At 56.2% G+C, this 19,845-nt stretch overlaps 1 protein-coding gene across 3 annotated transcripts in view; it reads right to left on the bottom strand.

The window, feature by feature from the left end:
* Positions 1-19,845, bottom strand: part of COL5A3 (collagen type V alpha 3 chain) — a 35,639-nt gene that overhangs the window by 1,904 nt on the left and 13,890 nt on the right. For all 3 annotated transcript variants that reach the window (XM_086699156.1, XM_086699155.1, XM_086699158.1), the window contains 41 exons: positions 19,628-19,681; positions 19,489-19,533; positions 19,291-19,344; positions 17,766-17,810; positions 17,596-17,649; positions 17,346-17,453; positions 16,853-16,906; positions 13,869-13,922; positions 13,367-13,411; positions 13,060-13,113; positions 12,904-12,948; positions 12,492-12,545; positions 12,337-12,390; positions 12,193-12,246; positions 11,946-12,053; positions 11,692-11,781; positions 11,378-11,431; positions 10,459-10,566; positions 10,235-10,342; positions 10,085-10,138; positions 9,585-9,638; positions 8,835-8,942; positions 8,707-8,760; positions 8,450-8,503; positions 8,283-8,336; positions 8,069-8,122; positions 7,410-7,517; positions 6,755-6,808; positions 6,539-6,592; positions 6,189-6,242; positions 5,999-6,052; positions 5,717-5,824; positions 5,517-5,570; positions 4,996-5,049; positions 4,692-4,799; positions 4,329-4,382; positions 4,213-4,248; positions 3,723-3,776; positions 2,923-3,139; positions 2,722-2,834; positions 1,113-1,181 (listed from right to left, as the gene is read on the bottom strand). In XM_086699156.1, the coding sequence (XP_086555282.1) occupies positions 1,113-1,181; positions 2,722-2,834; positions 2,923-3,139; positions 3,723-3,776; positions 4,213-4,248; positions 4,329-4,382; positions 4,692-4,799; positions 4,996-5,049; positions 5,517-5,570; positions 5,717-5,824; positions 5,999-6,052; positions 6,189-6,242; positions 6,539-6,592; positions 6,755-6,808; positions 7,410-7,517; positions 8,069-8,122; positions 8,283-8,336; positions 8,450-8,503; positions 8,707-8,760; positions 8,835-8,942; positions 9,585-9,638; positions 10,085-10,138; positions 10,235-10,342; positions 10,459-10,566; positions 11,378-11,431; positions 11,692-11,781; positions 11,946-12,053; positions 12,193-12,246; positions 12,337-12,390; positions 12,492-12,545; positions 12,904-12,948; positions 13,060-13,113; positions 13,367-13,411; positions 13,869-13,922; positions 16,853-16,906; positions 17,346-17,453; positions 17,596-17,649; positions 17,766-17,810; positions 19,291-19,344; positions 19,489-19,533; positions 19,628-19,681 (2,865 nt within the window). The remainder of the gene's footprint in view (positions 1-1,112; positions 1,182-2,721; positions 2,835-2,922; positions 3,140-3,722; positions 3,777-4,212; positions 4,249-4,328; positions 4,383-4,691; positions 4,800-4,995; positions 5,050-5,516; positions 5,571-5,716; positions 5,825-5,998; positions 6,053-6,188; positions 6,243-6,538; positions 6,593-6,754; positions 6,809-7,409; positions 7,518-8,068; positions 8,123-8,282; positions 8,337-8,449; positions 8,504-8,706; positions 8,761-8,834; positions 8,943-9,584; positions 9,639-10,084; positions 10,139-10,234; positions 10,343-10,458; positions 10,567-11,377; positions 11,432-11,691; positions 11,782-11,945; positions 12,054-12,192; positions 12,247-12,336; positions 12,391-12,491; positions 12,546-12,903; positions 12,949-13,059; positions 13,114-13,366; positions 13,412-13,868; positions 13,923-16,852; positions 16,907-17,345; positions 17,454-17,595; positions 17,650-17,765; positions 17,811-19,290; positions 19,345-19,488; positions 19,534-19,627; positions 19,682-19,845) is intronic.

Raw genomic sequence — 19,845 nt, 5'->3', positions numbered from 1 at the left:
CTCATCTCTGTATCATTTCCATGTGCCCCTACCGATGTTTTCTGGAATCACCTCCCAGATAAAGTACTTGCAACTGAGTCTGTGTGGAAGGGTCTGTTTTGGGGGGAACCCAAACCAAGATACCCCCACGTTATATTATAGCTTTGTTTCTTGGGTTTCTGTCTGCCCGCTTCCTTGGTTATGCTCCCGGTAGAGTATCAACTTCATGAAGTCAGGAACTGTGTTTATTATTTGCTGCTACATTCCCAGTGCTTGGCAGATACACGTATGTCATGTAAACAGTTCCCAAGCTGAACCCCAAATCCCCCCACCCATTAAACCTGTTCTTCTCATCTACATATCTCAGAATGTCACCAGACACCAGCCCACCAACCTTCTCCTCCCTCCCTTCCATTTCATCAGTGACTAGGTCCTATTGGCCTCTCTCTTAGATTTTCCAAGCCATGCCCTCCTCCCCACCCTCACAGCACCAGCTCCAGCCTGGGCCACCTCTTCACTCCCTTGGGCCAACATGCCAGTCACCGCCCCCTCCCCACCTGCCCCGGAAGCATTTTTCTAACTGAGAGGTTAGATTTGGGTCCTTCCCTCACTGAAACACATTCCATGGCTCCCTGCTGCTCACAGGTCTTTCTGGGGAGGTGGGCCTAGCCCTCACCTACCTCCCCAGCCTCCTTTCTTACCACATTCCCCTTCACACTTTCTAGAGCAGGGCGAGTGGCTTTTTCTTTCAATTCCCCAGACCCTCTTTTAACTCTGGACCTTTGTGTATGCTGTTCCCTCTGCCTGGAACACTTTTCCTTGTCCTCCCTAACTTGCTAACCCAGCTCATTCTTTAGGCCTCAGTTGATCTGTGACTGCTACCAGGACGCCTCTGGGACTTGCAGCACTGCCTCTGGATTTCCACCATACCCTGGGCTTCCTCCATTCACATCTGACGCTCCACACACCCTCCCCCGCCCCCAGTCTGCTACCCCTACCAAGCCTGCAATCACCATGAAGGCAGAGGTGAGTCTGCCCTGTTCCTCTCATCCCTCAGAGCCCCTCCTCCAACTCCCCATGCCAGTTCCCACCAGTTTTCATAACATCCCCCACCTCGGTCTCCAGCCGCTCACCTTCTTCCCTCGACGGAATGTGCTGTACCAGTTTCCCGGCTTTTCCTTGGACCAGGAGGCCATTTTCACCTGGGGATGGGAGGGGGTAGTCAGTGTAGATGGCCTGGGTGCCGGCCATGTCTTCCTGTATTTACCTCCCAGCACTGAAAGTTGCAGACTGTATACCCCGGACCCTTGAGCTGTTGTTGTTCTCTGGCCATGGGAGTTGGCTTGGCCGGTGCACAGGGCAGACCATGGGGTTGGGAGTCCCTGCCCTCTGAGGCAGCTCTCCACCAATGACAAGAATGGATGGATAAATGCTCAGCTCCCTCTCCCTCCCCCACGTGCCTGTTCCACACCATCTCCCAGAAGTCTCCCAGTGGAACTGAGCTTTCAGTGCCCAATGGTGACATTTTAACCCTCATCGGCTGCCTCCCCCAGTCCCCTCTCACTTCCCCCCTCCTCTCCTGGTGCCTCCTGCGGTCTCCTCCCAAATAAATGACTCGCTCTCAAGTCTTTGTCTCACGGTCTGTGTCTGAGGAACCCAAACCTGGATCAGTCTTCACACCCCTCCCCAACACCTCTGGGCCGGAGGAAGCTGAGCTGGAGGGAGAGGCTCAGATACCAGCAACTGTTTAGAGATCAAATCCTACGTGACCTCGGGGTCTGAGCTTGTCTGTATTCCCATCCACTAGTGTGTAAGGGTGCGGGGGAGGCGGAGGGTTGAGCTCCCACTAAACCAGGGCTCTGGCCAGTCAAAAATAATCATAAATAAGAGGGACATCACCATGCATTCTTGCAGGTTCTGTGCTGGCTACATACTTTACCAGCAGCAGAGGCATTAGCACAGCACCGCCCATCGTCAGTGTCTAATCAGTGTTCCTGATACATTGCATCAGCACTCAACTGTACAGCCAGTCCATACCTTCCTGAGCTCCGTTTTGCAGACGAAAAAACCCTGTTCCCCCCAGTTTATATCCCAACCCGGGGTTCTAGAGTTGCTGCTGCCTGCCCACTGCCCTCTGCTGCTGAGCCTGATGGAGAAGCCCAGTAGTCCTGGGGGCCCGGGTGGTCTCACCTCCCAGCCCACAGCCTGGAGGGCAATGAGTCCACAGGCCCCTCAGACAGCGGATCAGGAGGCAGTGCCTATAGGAGGTTAAGGGCTGGGACTCTGGAGCCTGCCTTGGGTAATCCTCGGGTAACTTCTCTGTGCCTTAGTTTCCCTCTCTGGGGGATGATGGCAGAACTGGGCCTCAGTGTTGATGCAGCTAAGTGCTCAGAACAGCCTGGCACACACAAAGCACTATTTAAAGATTTGCCACCATTATTGTTTCCTTCACTAGATTTTCTCGTAGAAGGTGAGCTCCATAAAAGCAGAGTTTTGTTTTGTTTGATTCTCGGCTGTGGTCCCAGACCTTCAGACCTTCACAGGCCTTGGCATACAGCAGGTGCTCAACAAATGTCGGATGAAGTTAGGATAAGGTCCCAGACAAAGCCTGCGTGTGTGTTGGGCAGGGAGGGGAAGCAGGGGACAGCCTTTGGTGGAGGCGGGAGGGCGGGCCCGGTGAGACGGCTTCCGGTGCCCTCTTTCTCCCTGCGCCCCCTGCCCCCACCCCGCCCAGGCACTCACGGTCTCAAACTTCTTGTCGGGGTAGAGGCAGGTCTCTCCTCCAGCCGTGAAGTTGCAGAAAACCCTGAGCGCGTCCCGCGCACAGCCCTGGTTGGGGTCAATCCAGTATTCCCCTGCCGCAGAGCCAGGTGGGGTCAGTGAGTCGGGGGCGGGACCCGACGGCTTCCTGCCCCCGGGGCCCAGGCAGGGGCGGGACCTCACCATCCGGCAGGTGCGGGTGGTTGCGGTGCAGCTCACTGCATACGAGGCCCGGGCGCTCAGCTGTGCCGGGAGGGCGCCGCATCTGCTCCAGTTCGAAGCTCAGCGACGTGAGCGAGGCCAGCACCTCCTCCAGGCCGCCCTCCGGGCCCTCCAGGGGCACAGAGCGCCGCCGCCGCCGCCGCCGGCGGCGCAGCCCGTGCAGCTCGGCCGGGGGACCCTGAGCGGGGGCGGGGACGGCAGAGGGGAGAGCAGAGATGCGGGAGGAAGAGACAGAAAGAGAGACAAGCAAAGATGAGAGAGACAAGGGAGGCAGAGAGACACAGGGGTGGGGATAGATAGGAAAAGGGAGAGAGAGATCAAAAAGGGACGGGGGCCATCGAGAGGCAGAGACGGACAGGGACACATAGGAGGGAGAGAAAGAAAGACCCAGTGATGGGGAAAGGCCGAAGCAGTAACACCGTGGAGGGATCCGCAAGGTGAGGTAAAGAAAGCAGAGGGAGAGAAAGAAACAGAGACAAAATTGTCAACAAGTATTTGAAATAGAGACAGAGGCCAGAAGAGATGGAAGGGACGGAGGGAGAGATGGTGGGGGAGACAGAGTCAAGCAAGACAAGACCCAGTCAGAGCCCCCATGGGTGTTCCCCTAAACCCTCCAACAGAGCCGGCATCCTCCCTCAGCTTTCAAGACACCTCCCTCCCCACCTGGGTGCCCTGAGCACCTGCTGTGTGCCCCACCCAGTTCTGGGCACTTGGGGTCCCAGTGGGACAGACACTCCCAACATACTCCCTGGGGAACCTACCGGAGGGCCAGGGGGCCCAGGGGGGCCAGTGTCGCCACGGGGACCAAAGGATCCCTGTAGAGAGAAGTCACTTGGGAGTGAACTCTGTCTATGGAGACCCCTGCCTGCCAACACACACACTCACACACACACACTCACTCACTCACACAGCACTGGGGGAGGGAACTGCAATTTTTTAGCCCCAACTATAAAACACTCATTTGCTTTCCACATTTGAACATCTCCGAAATCAAAATCTAACAAATCTTTGGCAAGTCATAGTTTCCTTGTCAGAACTGTTTCTTCTTCACAGTAGTTTCTAAAATAATGGTGCATCTCACAATCGGTGGCATTTTAGATTTGATAAAAATACAACGGTAGGTGTTGAGTAAATAGTCGAATGCATGATTGAATGAGTAAATGAATGAATGCAAAGGGATTGAGGGTGTGGTGACGTTGAAAGGGGTGGGAAGCCGGGATGTGGGAGCCTGAGGGAGCAGTGCATACTCACCGGGGAACCTTTTGAGCCCTTCTGTCCCAGAGGACCCTGTGAGGTAGAGACAGGGAGGGCTGGAGTCCCAGCTGCCCCACCACGGTGACCCCACCCCACAAACCCCTCTTACTCACCGCCACACCTGGGGGCCCAGGGGGGCCCAGAGAGCCGATAGGACCGGGGGGACCCTGAAGAAAGGACACCAAGGTCATCACTGATGGGGTTCGCCCCTGTGATCCAGGCACATCCCCCAGACAAGCCTCCAGTCCCCTCAAAAAACAGGCCACAGACACAGCCTCCAACCCGCAAATCCCTAGATGGAGACACCCCCCCCCCGCCATTTTCCCCAGACACAACTCTTATCATTCTAGACCAGGCTTCCCAAGCCCCCCACAGTCTCCAACCCCCACAGTCTCCAAATAAGCCCCAATTCTGCCCCCCCACCCACCCCTTCCTCTGAACACATTCTTTCCACTTGGGGTAGAACACACACTCACGGGTTCTCCCTTGGGGCCGGGGGGGCCCTGCACGCCTGGCAACCCCTGATCCCCTTTCTCACCAGCTTCCCCAGGGGGGCCGATGAGGCCAATTAATCCAATGTGGCCCTGGAGGACGAGAGAGGCACATACGGGGAAAGAAATATGGTGGGGGATTGCTGGAGGATTTTTCTTCTAGAGCCTCGGGGTAATGAGGTTGGGAGCAGAGGAGACCCCAAATTCTCAGCCCTCTGGCCAGGGAGGGAGGTAAATGTGGAGGAGACAGAGGTAACTGGGGGAGAATAATGGAAGGAGGTATCCTTACTTTTTCCCCCTTGGGGCCAGCATCTCCCTTCAATCCTGGAAGGCCAGAGGGCCCCTGGAAGGAGAGTGAGGCTCAGTTAGTCAGGCTCAAACACAAAATCTCAAGGTTCATGTGGGTGATTGGAGGGTAGTCAAATGGGAAATTACTCATGTTTCAAATGGGAATTACCAGGGATGTGGTCATGGGGATGGTCAGGAGAGAGGGGTGATGACAAGGGATAATGAAGGGCTGGCTGGAGAGGTCCAGTATGAATGGTCCGTGGTCAGGATCGCCGTGGGTGGTCAGTGTTGACTATCAACATAGATGGTCAGTTTGGCTTGTCATGATGGTCACTGTGGTCGGTATAAACCACCAAGATGGAGGGTCGGTATAGACCATCAGGATAAGACCATCAAGATAGATGGTTAGTACAGGTGGTCAGATGGACTGTCAGTGAGGGGTGAGCCCACGGCACCAGGTGGCCACTGGATGCCCAGTGTGGTTCTCCATGCCGAGACACCAGGGACAAAGAGGTCTCTTACCAGGGGTCCAGGAGGGCCCATCAGTCCAGGAGGTCCCAGGAGGCCTGGTTCACCCTAGGATGAAGCAGAACGTGGGGGTGCTGCACTCGGCCGGACCCCGTGTAGATGCCCCCACCGCCCTCCAGGGTCAGCCACCTCAGGCTGTGATTAGAAAGCATAAGGTGGGTCACACACAGAGGGTCTGATCCCACCCTACTCACCACAGGGCCGGGGATCCCCCGAAGACCCTCAGGCCCCACACGTCCAGGGGGCCCTCGAGCCCCCACTGGGCCCGTCATCCCTGGGGGCCCGTCGGGACCTGGCTCCCCCTGAAACAGACCAGGGCAAGGGAAGGGCGGGAAGTGTCACACAGTTCCTTCCTCCTGGCCTCCCAGCCAAGAACCATCAGGGAGGGGGAAGGAATTGGGGCACCCATTCTGATGGCCCATCTGTTGGCCGAGGATCAACACGGGGACCCTCCCTGGGCAGGGGGGGGTACTCACCTTGGCCCCTTTCTCCCCTTCTTTGCCTTCTGGACCCATGCGGCCTGAAGGACCCTGAGGAGGGAAAGAGTGTAGGAGGGATGCTTTGGGGGTGAGGGGGCCTGTGGAGGTGGGCGGGGCCTGTGGGGGCCTGTGGGGGTGAGTGGATCAAAGCTGGAGCCAGGTCAGCCAGGAGGCAGGTCTCACTTACCCTCTTGCCGGGGGGCCCAGGGGGGCCAGGCTCCCCAGAAGCTCCAGGCGGACCCTATGGATATGTAACAGTACCAGGGTAGTATTAGCTCACGTCGGTTGAGCAGGGCTATGTGTCATATGCCTGTGATCCCAGGACGGCCTTCCCCAGACATCCCCACAGCACCAGCCGTCTCCCACCTCCTCCATTAAGCTGCTCACCGTCCGTGGTGACGGCCCAGAGCGGCAAAGCAGGTGCTGTATGGGGGCCCTGGGTACCTCATCAGCCTACTCCTCCGGCCCCCCCAGTCTACCCACTCACCAGCCCCAACCCCCCTCTGCCAGCATGACATGCTTTGCTCCCCCACTCACCGGTCCCCCAACATCACCAGGGTCTCCCTTCTCTCCTGGGGAGCCGTCTATACCCTGTGGGGGATGGGAGGGGTCATGGAGGCAATACGAGTTTGGGGTGAAGCTTGGGGACACATAAAGCTTATGTGCTCCCCTGACCTTGCCCAAGTCTGTGGAGGGAGGCGAGATGGGGGCAGAATTAGGAATATATTGTGGGAGTGGGGGGCTCACACACACCGAAACTCCTGGGTCTCCGGGGGGGCCTAGATCTCCTGGGAGCCCAGTGGGGCCCTGGAAGACAGAATGACGAATAATCACATTTCTGAATTACCGAGCATTTGTCTGACAGGTGAACAGCGCCCAGGCACAGCTTGGGCTGCTGAGGACACATAGTGAACAAAACACAAAATCCCTGCCCTGGGAGAGAGAGCTTTCTACAGTCTGACGCGTGTAGGCGGTGACCTAAGGGCATCACATGCATCACCTCACTTCATCCATCAGGTGTCTCCCAGCCCACGACTCAACAGAACTGACCCTCAGAAAAGGGGTGAGATGCAAACTGAGGTCCCACAGACTCCGGAGCTCCTCACTGCCCTGCCAGCCACCCCAAGCCCCACTGCCGTGGCCGGGGGAGGGGGGGCGGTCTCAGCCTCCACCCTGGGGCTAAATCCCACATCAGCCCCAGCTCTGTTGCCAACATTTCCAGATCGGTTCTGTGTGGGAGCAACTTCCACCCCATCCCGTGACATACAAGCGTGCCTTTGGTCATTGTCAGCCACGTTCTGGGTGGCTCAGGGGCCAGCAGGTTGGAGGAGGGAAGCCCTGCTCTAGAAGTCGGGGAGCAGGGTCAAGGCCCCTCCCCATCTCTGCCTCCTCTTCTCCGAGGACTCACCACGTTCCCTTTGACTCCATCCTCTCCAGGGGGGCCTTTCTTGCCTGGGGGTCCAGCAGCCCCAGATGGACCTGAGTCCCCCTTTTCACCAATTTCTCCCTTGGGCCCCTTTGTAGAAATAGAGGTCGGAGGTCAGAATAGCCTAGACAAGAGTCCAGGGTCAGGGGTCAAGGGTCAGCATCCCTGGACTCAAGAATCTGGGTAGTCTGGGACTTCCTGGGGCCAGGGGTCAGAGTAGCCTAGACTGTCCAAGAGTCAGAGGTCACAGGATCTAGGACTTATAGGAGTCAGGGGCAAGGATGGCCCAGGTGCTCAGAGATCATGACCAAGTTTGGTCTAGCCCACATGCCACATTGGAGTGAATTAGAAAAGGGGATCCCTCTGGGAAGTTCATCCCCAACTCAGGGTGTATGGCTTGGATCCGAGCCCCCACCCCCTCTCTCAGCCCCACACCCTTGTGCAGTGTACAACCTGAAGAGCTCTGTGTAGCAGCCCTATCTGAGACCTTCCAGGGCTCTGTCATCAAGACAACTGGGGCTACCCATAGGTCCTGGGTCAATGGGTGACTCTGGTCTGCCCAGGGGTCAAGGTGCCCCAAGATGCCCAGGGGTCAGAGGTTCCCTGAGATGGGTGCAGGGGCACAGGACACAGTCACTCACAGGGATGCCTGGGGTTCCTGGGGGTCCTGGGTCTCCAGCCTCCCCTGGCTCACCCTGTAGGAGGCGAAGTTGAGCGTAAGGAGAGGTCTGATTATGACAGACAGGAAGGAGCTCCCCAGAACAGCCACCCCCAAGCAAGACTGGCTGTGTCTTCCCAACCAAGACTGGCTGTGTCTTCCCAACCCTAGGCAGTCCCCTGCCCCCTTTCTCTCACCTTCTCGCCCACAGCGCCCGGCTGACCAACTCCCCCAGGCAGCCCTGGAGGGCCCTGGAGAGACAGCAAGGGGGAAGTGGGACTGCAGTATCCCAACAGCCCCTTCGTGGGAAATGGATGTCCCCACCTCTCAGGCATCCTGCCCACCCCCCACAGAGGGTCCTCACCTCCGATCCACTGGGGCCATGGGGACCCCTAGGGCCTGGAGCTCCATGGGGACCCTGTGAGACAGTCAGAATAGCATCCAGTGACCTCATGACCCCTCAAAGGCACCACTAACCACAAACACCATCCTTAATGCTGGTTCCCAGCATCATCTTAAAATGACAATGTGCCCTGTGACACCACCACCTCCAAATCAGTCTAACGGTCACCACCACCCTGCTATCCTCGTGCCCTCCCACCTTCCCCAGGTCGTCCATACCATGGACCCTACATCTCCGACCTCCCCTTTCTCTCCAGGAGGGCCCGGCAGTCCCTGTGGAACAAAGAAGCAAGATTGGAGCACAGAGTGTGGGGAAAGAGGCCACGCCCCCAAACTCAGACACACACCTGCAGGCCAGGGGGGCCAATCACCCCAACGAAGCCTCTCACTCCATCATCTCCCTTCTGCCCAAAGAGGCCTGGTGGTCCCCTGCGTCCCTGAGCCCCATCTGCTCCCTGGGAGAAGGACAGAAACAGGGCACAGTGAGGGTGTGGGTCAAGGGTTGGAGACAGGGTCAAAGTCAGGTTAACGGTCGCAGTCAGGTTTGGGATTAAGTTTGGAAAGGGTCAGGGTTGGGCTTGGAGGTGGGGGTACAGGTTAAGGGTACAGAGTTTGGGAATTAAGTCAAGAGTTGAGTCAAAGTTTTCAGATGGGCAGCGAGTGGTGAGATGGGCATTGGGTGGTGGGTTGAGGTCAAGGTCATGAGCAGTGTTCAGACGAGGTGGAGGTGAAATTTAGGGTCGGGCTTGACACTGGGGCCAAAGTCAGATTCAAAGTTTGGGTCCAGGTTTGGGGTCAGCACTGGAGGGTGGGTCAAAGTTGGGCTTCAGGGTAGGACTGGGTCAAGGCTCAGATTTGAAGATAAAGTTTAAGCTGGGATTGAGGTTCAGGTCATAAGTGGGGTTGAGACTGGAACTGAGATACCCTTCAGGGTTCAGGTTGAGGTTGGGATTGAGCCAGACTCTGGGATGAGTTCCTGTTGGGTGTCATCACAGAGGGGTAGGGGTGGGGTTGAGTTTGGGTCTGGGTCATGGTGGAGGACACTGTCCCTTCCCATCTGGGATCCAGGCAATGGCCACAAAGCCAAGAGCACTCACCGGGGAGCCTGGGTGTCCCACGGGACCCCGTACCCCTGTTGGTCCAGGCGGGCCCTGGGGGAGGGAACACAGCCAAAAACACCTCAAATTCAAGATTGGGAGCATGCTCAAGATGACATTCACTGCTCCCACTGCCCCCACCAGGAAGCAAGAGCTGCTTCCCCCACAGTCCTGTCGTCCTAGCCACCAACAAGTGGGATCAGATACAGACATCGTCCAATGCTTGGGTCACTAGGACTTTTCCCCAGAAGTCCCTCCAGGGACTGAGCTGGCTCGCAGATGCAACGCTTTGGCTGAAGGTCCTAGAGGGAAGCTGGGGAGGTGATGCCCCAGGGCCATGCAGAGTCACAGACAGAGAGATGGCCACCAAGGAAAGGGAGAGGAGAGGGTAGCCATCTCAGCACCCCTCCCATTCCCCTGGGGTCCCAGCTATCCCCCTCATCCTTCACATCCCTCTGCCTTCCCCCAGGCCCACCTCCCTCACTGGGCCCCACACTCACCGCATCCCCTTTATCGCCTTTGCTCCCTTTGTTGCCAGGGGCACCCACCTCCCCCTGCAGAGGAAACAGGTGAGGGAGGACCAACATGGCCTCTCCCTACCCTGAGCCCCCCAGCCCCTCCTCCACGAGCTCTTGTGTCCGTGAACTCACCTTGTCCCCATCCTCGCCAGAAGGCCCAACAGCTCCCGGCGGTCCAGGAAGCCCCGGGGGCCCTGGGATCCCATCTTTGCCGGTGGGGCCAGGGGAGCCACGTTCGCCCTGATGGGGGAGTGGAAGAGGGGATGGTCAGGGGCCAGGGCAGAGGTGAAGGTCCGGGGATGTGGGGGGTGCTGGGTCCTGAGGATGCTTGAGGACTGTAGCAGGCAGGCACTTACCGGGGACCCCTTCTCGCCTGCAGGGCCAACAGGGCCTTGGCCTCCACTTTGGCCAGGAAGCCCCATGCCTCCTGCCGGGCCCACAGGACCCCGCTCCCCAGGAGGGCCCTGGAAACAGGGGTGAGAAGTGTGGGGAAAATAGCAAAAGTTCTCATGGATAGAGGGGGTTTCAAGCCACCAGGCACTGAGGCAGGTAGTTAACCAGCGTCATATCCATCTGTTCCCTTCCGCACAGTGGCCAGAGGGACACCTGAGTCAGGGTACACATGTCCCTCTGCCCACAGCCCTCCACGGCTCCCACCTTACTCAGGGAAAATGCGAAGTCCTCCTGGTAGCCCACAAGGCTCTGCACGAGTTGCCTCATCACCTCCTGCCCTCTCCGCCTCCCACTCACCCCTCCTCACTTCTTTCCAGTCACACAGGCCTCTTGAGCATTTCCTCCAACATGCTAGCACACCCCAACCACAGGGCCTTTGCACATGCTATTCCCTCTGCCTGGAACACCCTTCCCCTGTATATCCGCATGGTTCCTCCTTCACCTCCTTCAGGTCTCAGCTCAAATGTCACCTTCTCAGGGGGCCTTCCTTGACCAACCCGTTTCAACTGCTCTCTCCCTACTCCCCCTTCTCCGTGTCATTCATCACCAACTAGAACAGAAACTCCAGGAGAAGGGAGGTTTTTATATGTTGATGTCTGGCATGCAGGTAAGTATGTGTCAGACGGATCATCTCACTGTGATTTACAGTCTGTGGGGCGGGGCTGTGTTACAGATGAGAAAACTGAGGTCACGAGGCTGACCCAGGCCTGTGTGACACCCAAAATAGTGGACTTAATCATAGCGATGCCCAGCTTCCCAGATGCCCCAAGCCCCCCCACACACACACACTGCCCCCTACCCAGCAGATGGGGTTACACTTACATTGGCTCCAACAGGGCCCAGGGGGCCTTTGTCACCCTTTAAACCAATAGGTCCCTGAGGGAGGAGATGATTCAGTCAAGAGACCCCCCCCAAGGGTGTGGCCCAGGTCCTGTCTTCACTCTGGGGGCTCACAGTTCCCACCTTCCTCCTGGGCACTGAAGGTCAGGGGTCTCTCTCCTTTAGGTCCCTCCGGCTATGATTCCTTTACTGCACCCGGGATGCCATCACCATGTCCCTCCCCCCGAGCCCCCCTTTCCTTCTCTGCTTCACAGGCCAGCCAGGCACATTTAGGAGGGGTTCCAAAGAATACTCACAGGGTCACCAGGGGCTCCTTGGGGGCCGGGGAAGCCCCTGGGTCCAGGCGGCCCTTCCTTCCCAAGGGGCCCGGGTGGCCCCAGGTCTCCCTACGGGAGTGCAGGGGGAAGGTCAGCCTCCAGAGAGGTGCAGAGGTGCTTTCCCCTCTGTGAATCTGGGCCCCTCCCCCACGGAGCTGATTCTGAGCCTTGGGGTGGCATGGGGCCAATCTCTGGGGCCACTCAGCCAGATTTCTTAGGGGGTAGGGTCTCACCTTGACACCCTCTCTGCCTTCCAGGCCCGGAAGACCTTGTTCACCTGGAGGTCCAGGCGGGCCTGGGGGGCCCCTCTCGCCCAGAGGTCCCGCTTCTCCTGTCTTTCCCTGGAGAGGAAGGAAGCTTCTCTTGAATGGAGGCCGCCCGGGGTCGGGGGCAGTGGGGGGGGGCGGGGAGGTCTGTCTGAGATGCACCTCTCCCCGAAATATCTGCAAAACTGGAAAGACCTGTGGGCTCCCTTCTGACCTGAGGACCCACGACACCAGCTGGTCCAGGTGGGCCTGTCTGACCTTGGAAGCCCTGGGGAGAAAAATTTAAAGGGGTGTCACATGGGAGAGAGAACCAGAGAGCCTCAGGGGGTGAGGGGTCAGAAGTCAAGGGGCCACTCACCAGTTCTCCTCTCTGTCCAGGGTGCCCGGGACGCCCGTCCTTCCCCTGGGGACCCTGGGGAGCAGGGTGGGAGGGAGATGAGACGGCACTAAGGAGTCTCCCCACTCCCTGGCTTCCCTCCGGGCCCCCCCCCCACCCAGGGTGCACGCACTTACAGGGGGACCTTTTGGTCCGGGGAATCCAGGAGGGCCCTGCAGACCTGGGAGGCCCTGAAATGGAACCAGAAGCCATGGTCTCATCCCTCCTGCCCCCCGAGCCCCACATACCGAGCACGTGGAGTGCTTTCTGCACGCCGGGCAGGGGGCCAAACACGCACCCGCAGTCATTATTCCAATTGTCACCACAGCCCTTTGTGGTTATTCCCATTTTATAGAGGGGGAAACTGAGGCCCAGAGAGGTGGAGTGACTCGCCCAAGGTCACGCAGCAGCTGAGTGGCAGAGCTAGGGCTTGAACTCACAGCTCCGGACTTCAGAGGCTGCGTTCCTTCCACTGCACCCTAACCACCTCCTGGGTTCGTCTGCCATCCCGAAACACACACACACACACACGCACACACACACACTCACCTTTTCCCCAGGGATCCCAGAGGCCCCGTCCTGGCCCACATCACCCTAGGACAGAGTGGATGGGATTCAGGCTGCAGGACAAACTCACAGGGAGGGCCAGGGGAGCCCGGGCCGGGGGGGCCCGCATGAGGGCCCGATCACCCACCCAGCCCATACCTTGGGGCCCGGTTGCCCGGTGGGACCCGGTTGGCCCCTCTCTCCACGGGAGCCCTGAGTAGCAAAGAAGCAAAGATGAGAAGTGAGAGGGTGCGGGAATCTAGGAGACAAGCCCGACTCGCCTGGGCCGCCTCCCGTCGTGACCCCTCCTTGCCCCACCAGGGACACGGACATAACCCAGACCCCAGACGCTCTGCCCTGCCCGCTCACGATCCCCCCCCCACCCCCCGCCTCTCCTCTTGCAGCCCCTCCTCGCAGCCCTGCCCCCCAAGGCCCAGCAGGATGGGGGAGCATTCACTCTTCTTACTGGTGGCCCCCGCTCTCCTTCCAGGCCGGGCTGCCCCGCTTTGCCCTGGAGAACAAATCAGGTGACAGGGAAGCAGAAGACAGTTATGGCACAAAGACAGGAAACACACACAACCGGGCACAGACCCAGAAAGGCACCTGCTGTACATTTCTTCACAAGCCTTTCTCACACACACACACACACACACACACACACACACACCCCTACGCACGTTTATGTCCACGGCCACGCACGTGCATGCAGGCTTATGTCCTTGTTTACCGCAGGCCCGCGGGTTGTAACACCCAGACCCCATCTGATCTACACCGAGAGGCACCCGTACGCGCAGACTCACGCACAGTAACGCGAGGTGGGGTCACCTACCTGTGCCCCGCACCGCAGATGGGAATATGCGTGCAGACAAGTGCTTCCAGGCTTAGCTACGGGGGCCTACCCGCTGCCGTGCAGAGCTGCACGTGTTCCCCCAGATAAGCCCTACCCTTCCCCCGGCCCCCGGACTCACCCGCTTCCCTTTTTCTCCTAAGGGTCCCAGCGGCCCAGGAAAGCCAGTAGATCCCTGAGTTGAGAGAAACAGAGAGAAAAGATGGGGGGTGGTGGTTGTGGAGTGGGTGGTCAGCAAAGTTGACCCCTCACCCTTCAGCCACTCCGTCCTTTCCAGAAGTTTCTTTGGTCCTTCCAGGCCCATCCTCCTCCCAGGCAGCCCTCTGCCCTCCTCTTTCCCCTCGCTCACCCCTTGCTCCCTCCACTTCAGCCACACTGGCCTCCTCCATGCTACTCAGGCACACCAGTACACTCCTGCCTCAGGGCCTTTGCACTGGCTGCTTCCTTCGTCTAAAATGCTCGTCTCTCAGGTCCCCACACAGGCAGGTATCCCTATGGTCTGGATCTCATTTACATGTCAGTTCCTTAGAGAAGCCTTCTGCCACCATCCTGACCACCACGTCCTCCAAGTCACCCTCTGTCACCTTGTCCTAGTTTGTTTTCCCATAATATTTATATTGAAATGACCTTGTTCACTTGCTTACTCATCCGTTGTCTGTTTTCTCTGCTATGACATGGTGCTCTGATCTCCTGATCTTAATCCCCTCAACCTGGTACACAGACAGGGCTTACTGGATATTGGTTAACTGACCCCAGTCCATGCTGTCCTGCCCGTTTGGAGGCATCCTCCCCCGTCCCCACAGAGGAACACATCACAGGTTCTGCTATCCCCTCCCGCTCCTCACCATGTTTTGAATCCCAGACCCCCCACTGGATTAGCTGTGTGGCCCTGGACAAATGGCCTACCCTCTCTGAGCATCAGTTTCCTCATTTGTAGCCTGGGTCCACCAATGATACCTCCCTCACAAGTTTTTGGTGAAGATTAAAAAAAAAATTTTTTTTAATGTTTATTCATTTTTGGAGACACAGAGAGAGACAGAGCATGAGCGGGGGAGGGGCAAAGAGAGAGGGAGACACAGAATCCGAAGCAGGCTCCAGGCTCCGATCTGACAGCACAGAGCCCGATGTGGGACGTGAACTCACGGACCATGAGATCATGACCTGAGCCGAAGTCGGGCGCTTAACTGACTAAGCCACCCAGGTGTCCCTGGTGAGGATTAAACAGAATAATGAATAGGAAGCATTGTACACTGTGTGTGGCACATAGTAAGTGCTTATGAAATGTCAGCTGTCATCATTCATGCTGATTATCACTGACTGCTATGGACTGAATGTTTGTGTCCCCTCAAAATTCATACGTTGAAGCCCTATGTTGAAGAATGGTCATTTGGAGGGGGGCCTGGGTGGTTCAGTCGGTTAAGCATCTGACTGGCTCAGGTCATGATCTCACGGTTCCTGAGTCCGAGCCCCATCTCGGGCTCTGCGCTGACAGTGTGGAGCCCGCTTGGGATTCTCTCTCTCTCTCCCTCTGCCCCTCTGCCCCACCTTCTCTCTTTAAAATAAATAAAATGAGAAAAAAAAAACTTTAAAAAGAAAAGGAGTCTAGGTCTCTCTGTCTCTCTCTCCCTCCCTTCTTCCCTCTCCTTGTCTCTCTCTCTCTCCCACTGCCATGCTAAACCTTTGGTCTCAGACTTCTAGCGTCCAAAACTGTGAGAAATAAATTTCTGTTGTTTCAGCCCCCCACCCCCCCCACCATCTAAAGTATTTTTGTTACAGCGCTAAGACCCTGACACTGGCTAAGGCATCTCAACTCAACCAACACACCATGCCTTCTGCCGTGTAGCACGCGATGCCCAAAACACACAGACTGGTCGTGGCTAGGAGGCTTTGCTCTAACTCCCATGAACTTCTGCTCCAGCAGATTGAGTTCTATTCTAAGTTACGGTGCCTTGAGTTTCCTTCCAAATCGTTTTATGTCAGTTGCCCTTGCTCTCGGAGTCATGTGACTCAGTGAACGTTTTTACAACAACGGATGGAATGAAGAATGGAAAAAAAAAAGACATCTATTGAACCTAAGTCAAATGGAAAAGACTCGCTATAGAGAGGGAAGTCACTGAAAAAAAAAGTCACTGTCAAATTAGGCACGCATAAGATGACTGCCAGATGGAAATGACAAACTGTGGCACTCTGGAAGGATTCTGCACTCAGCTCTCTTCCCAAGTGTCCAAGTTTCTGCTTCATTTTATATAAACCCACAATATAAATCATCAGTGATGTAATGAGGGTGTGGTTTAGGCAGAAATACATGTCTAATCAGCAGCCTCATCCATCAAAACATTGGCAAAACAAATGTACATTTTATATAAGTGCATTTTAATATGTTATAATTCAAGATATGTCAAATATGTATTTTTTAAAGTTTATTTATTTTGAAAGAGAGAGAGAGAGCAGGAGCAGGGAAGGGGAAGGAGGAAAGAGAGAGAGAGAGAGGGAAAGAAAGAATCCCAAGCAGGCTCCACACTGTCAGCACAGAGCCCGATGTGGGGCTCGATCTCACAAACTATGAGGTCATGACCTGAGCCAATATCAAGAGTCAGACGCTTCACTGACTGAGCCATTTAGGAGGCCATTTCTGTTTTGTGTGTGTGTGTTGTTTTTTTAGTTTATTTATCTTGAGAGAGAGAGAGAGTGTGTGCGTGAACATGAGTGGGGGAGGGGCAGAGAGGGAGGAGAGAGAGGTCAGATGTGTATTTTTTGTGATTCTCCTCCTTACTGACTTTGAACCAACCTCAATCACACCAAATAAGAAGGATCCTATAGTTTGATTACCAAAATTATCAATGTTACTATAATCAAGTTGATGAGACAAATACAGGATCTCCATTTTGCAACAAGCAAGTGGGTTCGAGAGACTTGACCAAGGTCACTTAGCAGGTAAGGGGTCGGTATCTGAACCCAAGTCTGATGCGAAAGCTCACGTCTTCGCCGTCTCTCAGTGACCCGTGGGGTGGATGGCTCAGTCCCCCAGACCACAGCCTGGCCCTCCAGATGCTGATTAGTCTCTGAGTCCTGCCCTTGCCCACCCCTAACCCCTTAGCTTCTTACCTTAGGGCCTGGACGTCCTGGGTAACCTGGGAGACCTGGCAACCCCAGCTTGCCCTGCAGAAAAATTATGGGACAAAGGTCAGGAGTTGAACCCTGAGGATCAGGAAAGAAAGGGCAGGATGGCTGGGACAGGGGGGCGGGGACAACAGCGTAGAATTCAGGGAAACGTGAGTTCAAGTCTTGGCTCCTGGCTGCTACAGGCATGTCTTTGGGCAACTCATTCCATTCAATTCTGTTGCGAACCTCAGTTTCTTTGTCTGCAAAATGGGGGTAAAAATGCCCGTCGCCTGCGGTGGGGATAAAAATCAGATAATGTATTATGTGCAATTTCTCTATCATGCTGAGTGAAGGAATCAGAGACAGCGAGGTAGCAGTCTCCTGAGGCTGGAGACAAAACAGCCAAGGGCAGAAGGCAAAGCGCCAGGGAACACCTTCGCTGCAGGATGGGAAGCTGGAGGGTAGACTGGAGAGAGGGTGACCACGGTCCATTCACCTTCTCCCCAGCTGAGCCTGGGGGCCCCTCCTCGCCGGCCAGCCCCTCCTGCCCCTTCAGCCCTTCGGGACCATCTTCTCCCCGAGGACCGGGGGGCCCGGAGGGTCCCTGCAATAGAAAGGCGGTATCAGGCCCTGTGTCACTCCGGCCGCCTCCAGCTCCCTGTCTTAGCCCCAGCACCCCCACCCCCACCAATGTCTTCCCCAAGCTCCCCAGAACCACTAGATCCCTCATCTGGAAATCATCTTACCCGATCTCCTTTAAGCCCCCCATCGCCCTTGAAGCCTGGGAAGCCATCCTCTCCCTGGGGGAGAGAGAGTGTTAGAGGTCAGAGGTCAGAGGTCAGGGTTTCAGGGAAGGGACACAACCAGAAGCCCGTTATTAGGGCTCCCCTCAACCAGGAATCCCCTTCCTTCTCACCTTCTCTCCTTTCTCCCCCTGGAGGCCACGGTTGCCAGAGGTACCCTGAAAAACAAAAGAGACCTCCAGCCCCTCTCCTGCTTCAGAAGGGCCTTCCAACTCAGTTCCCTGTCCCAAAACAGTCAGGACAGACCCAAAAGGATATTGGACACGAGTGGAAGGGGGCAGCCTCAGAGGAAATGACCCTTCTCCAAAGCCTTGCTAGTGTGGTGTGCAAGAGGCTGCCTCTCCGCCCCTCTTCCCACTGGCAGCCTCCCAAGGTCATCTGTGTGGGGGTGTGCAGGGAAGGCCAAATTTCCGAGTAATTGATTCCAATCTCCCGGGGACACAGTGTCCACAGTTCCTTCTGGCAGGAGAATGAAGATGAACATTCCAGGCCCCAGTCTCATTCTAAAGGCAAAGGAATGTTCCCCATTGTGCTGGCTACAATGCGACTCTGTGCCTGGCAACAAAGCCAGTCTGTGCTTAGCTACACCAAGGCTGCTCAGTTCAAGCCCAGGTGCCCAAACCCGGGCTTGGGTTGCAGTGAAAACTGCACTTGGCTACAATGTGACTGAGCTCAGAGACTATAAAGAAATTGCACTTGGATACAGCCTAACTGTGTTTTGACAATAGCATGACTGTCTCCAGCCACAGAAAGACACATGTAACTGAGCTCAGAGACTGTAATGAAATTGCACTTGGATACAACATAACTGTGTTTTGACGATAGCATGACCGTTTCCAGCCGCAGAGACACAAGGTTTAACTGAGCTCAAAGACGACAATGAAGTTGTACTTAAATACAGTAGAAGTATTTTGACCCTCGCCTGCCTCCGGGCAATTCCTTTGACTGCAGTGTAACCAAGCTTGGCTACCGTGATTCTCTGACCCTGGCTACAACGAAACTAGACTCAGCTACAACATGGCCTTCAACTCTCTCTCTATAATTATGGCTGGTTACAACATAACTCTGACTTTGGCCACCCATAGGACTCTGTGGCCAGCTGCAATAGAACCACCTCCTTGGCTCGGAGATAACTGAGCTTACCTCCAGTGCAAAAATGTGACAAGTTGCCTCTTGGCTACCACCAAACTCTGTTCTCAGACCACAGGTACTTGGCTACAACGTGACCGGACTCATACAAATGTGAAGTCCAACGTCCCTGCCCTCGGTCAACAGTACGGCTCTTGGCTTATCCCAGCATTTCTGTGCTTGAAGATCATATGGCCCTGGGCTTGAGGTAAGACAAACTGTCTGCTTCACTACAGAGTGCTGACCTGGACTGAGCTTAGGCCCTTCATGGGCCTAACTATTCTCAGTTACAAGGTGACAACTACATGACGGTACCTCCCTTTGGCTGTTCAGCTCCAGGTAACACACACATTTCTACCTACTGTCACTCAGATTGAAACCCCACTCCCACCATGCCTTTCCTGCAGATCGATACCTCTCAGCACATGTGCACAGGTTTACCATGAAGCTGGTTCCCTGGAGCTCATGCCAATGAATCACCCCTACTTATGCGCCCCAAGCATCACCTACCTTCACACCCCGAGGTCCAGGATAGCCCGGGGGTCCTGCTGACCCTGGTGGACCCTGGGATGGAGATAAGATCAGTGCCGTCCTGTCCTTCCCCCTCCATGTTACCAGTGCCCTCGTTCCTCTCCTCATGAGCCCCTGACTCCTGGCCCTGCCCTACCAACCCTCATCCCCAACCCGGCCTCTCTCCAGGCCACTCACCTGGGCCCCTTTCTCTCCTGTGGGACCCTCATGGCCTGGGTGACCCTGGGGAAAGAAGTTGTCAGGGACCTGGATTTGCCATCCAAATTCCCAAGCCTCCCCCTTCTCCCTCCTCCTTCTGCCAGCACCCACTTCTCACCGGAGGGCCATCAGATCCTTGAATGCCTGGAATACCTGGGTTTCCAGGGGGGCCCTGAAAGAAGAACAGTAGGGAGAGACACAGAGTCTCAGTCTGGCATCCCACCAAGAACAGCCCTACTCAGACATGCAGCGACATCAAGGTCACAGAACAAGCACACCCCACAGGCTACGAAACCTCTCCCTAGCTCTGCCCAGTCTTACTGAGTGACCCTGGGC

Source organism: Puma concolor, chromosome A2, assembly GCF_028749965.1.
Source record: "Puma concolor isolate L17-30 chromosome A2, mPumCon1.1.hap2, whole genome shotgun sequence".
Lineage (NCBI taxonomy): Eukaryota > Metazoa > Chordata > Mammalia > Carnivora > Felidae > Puma > Puma concolor.
This window is presented reverse-complemented; position numbering and strand designations above follow the sequence as displayed.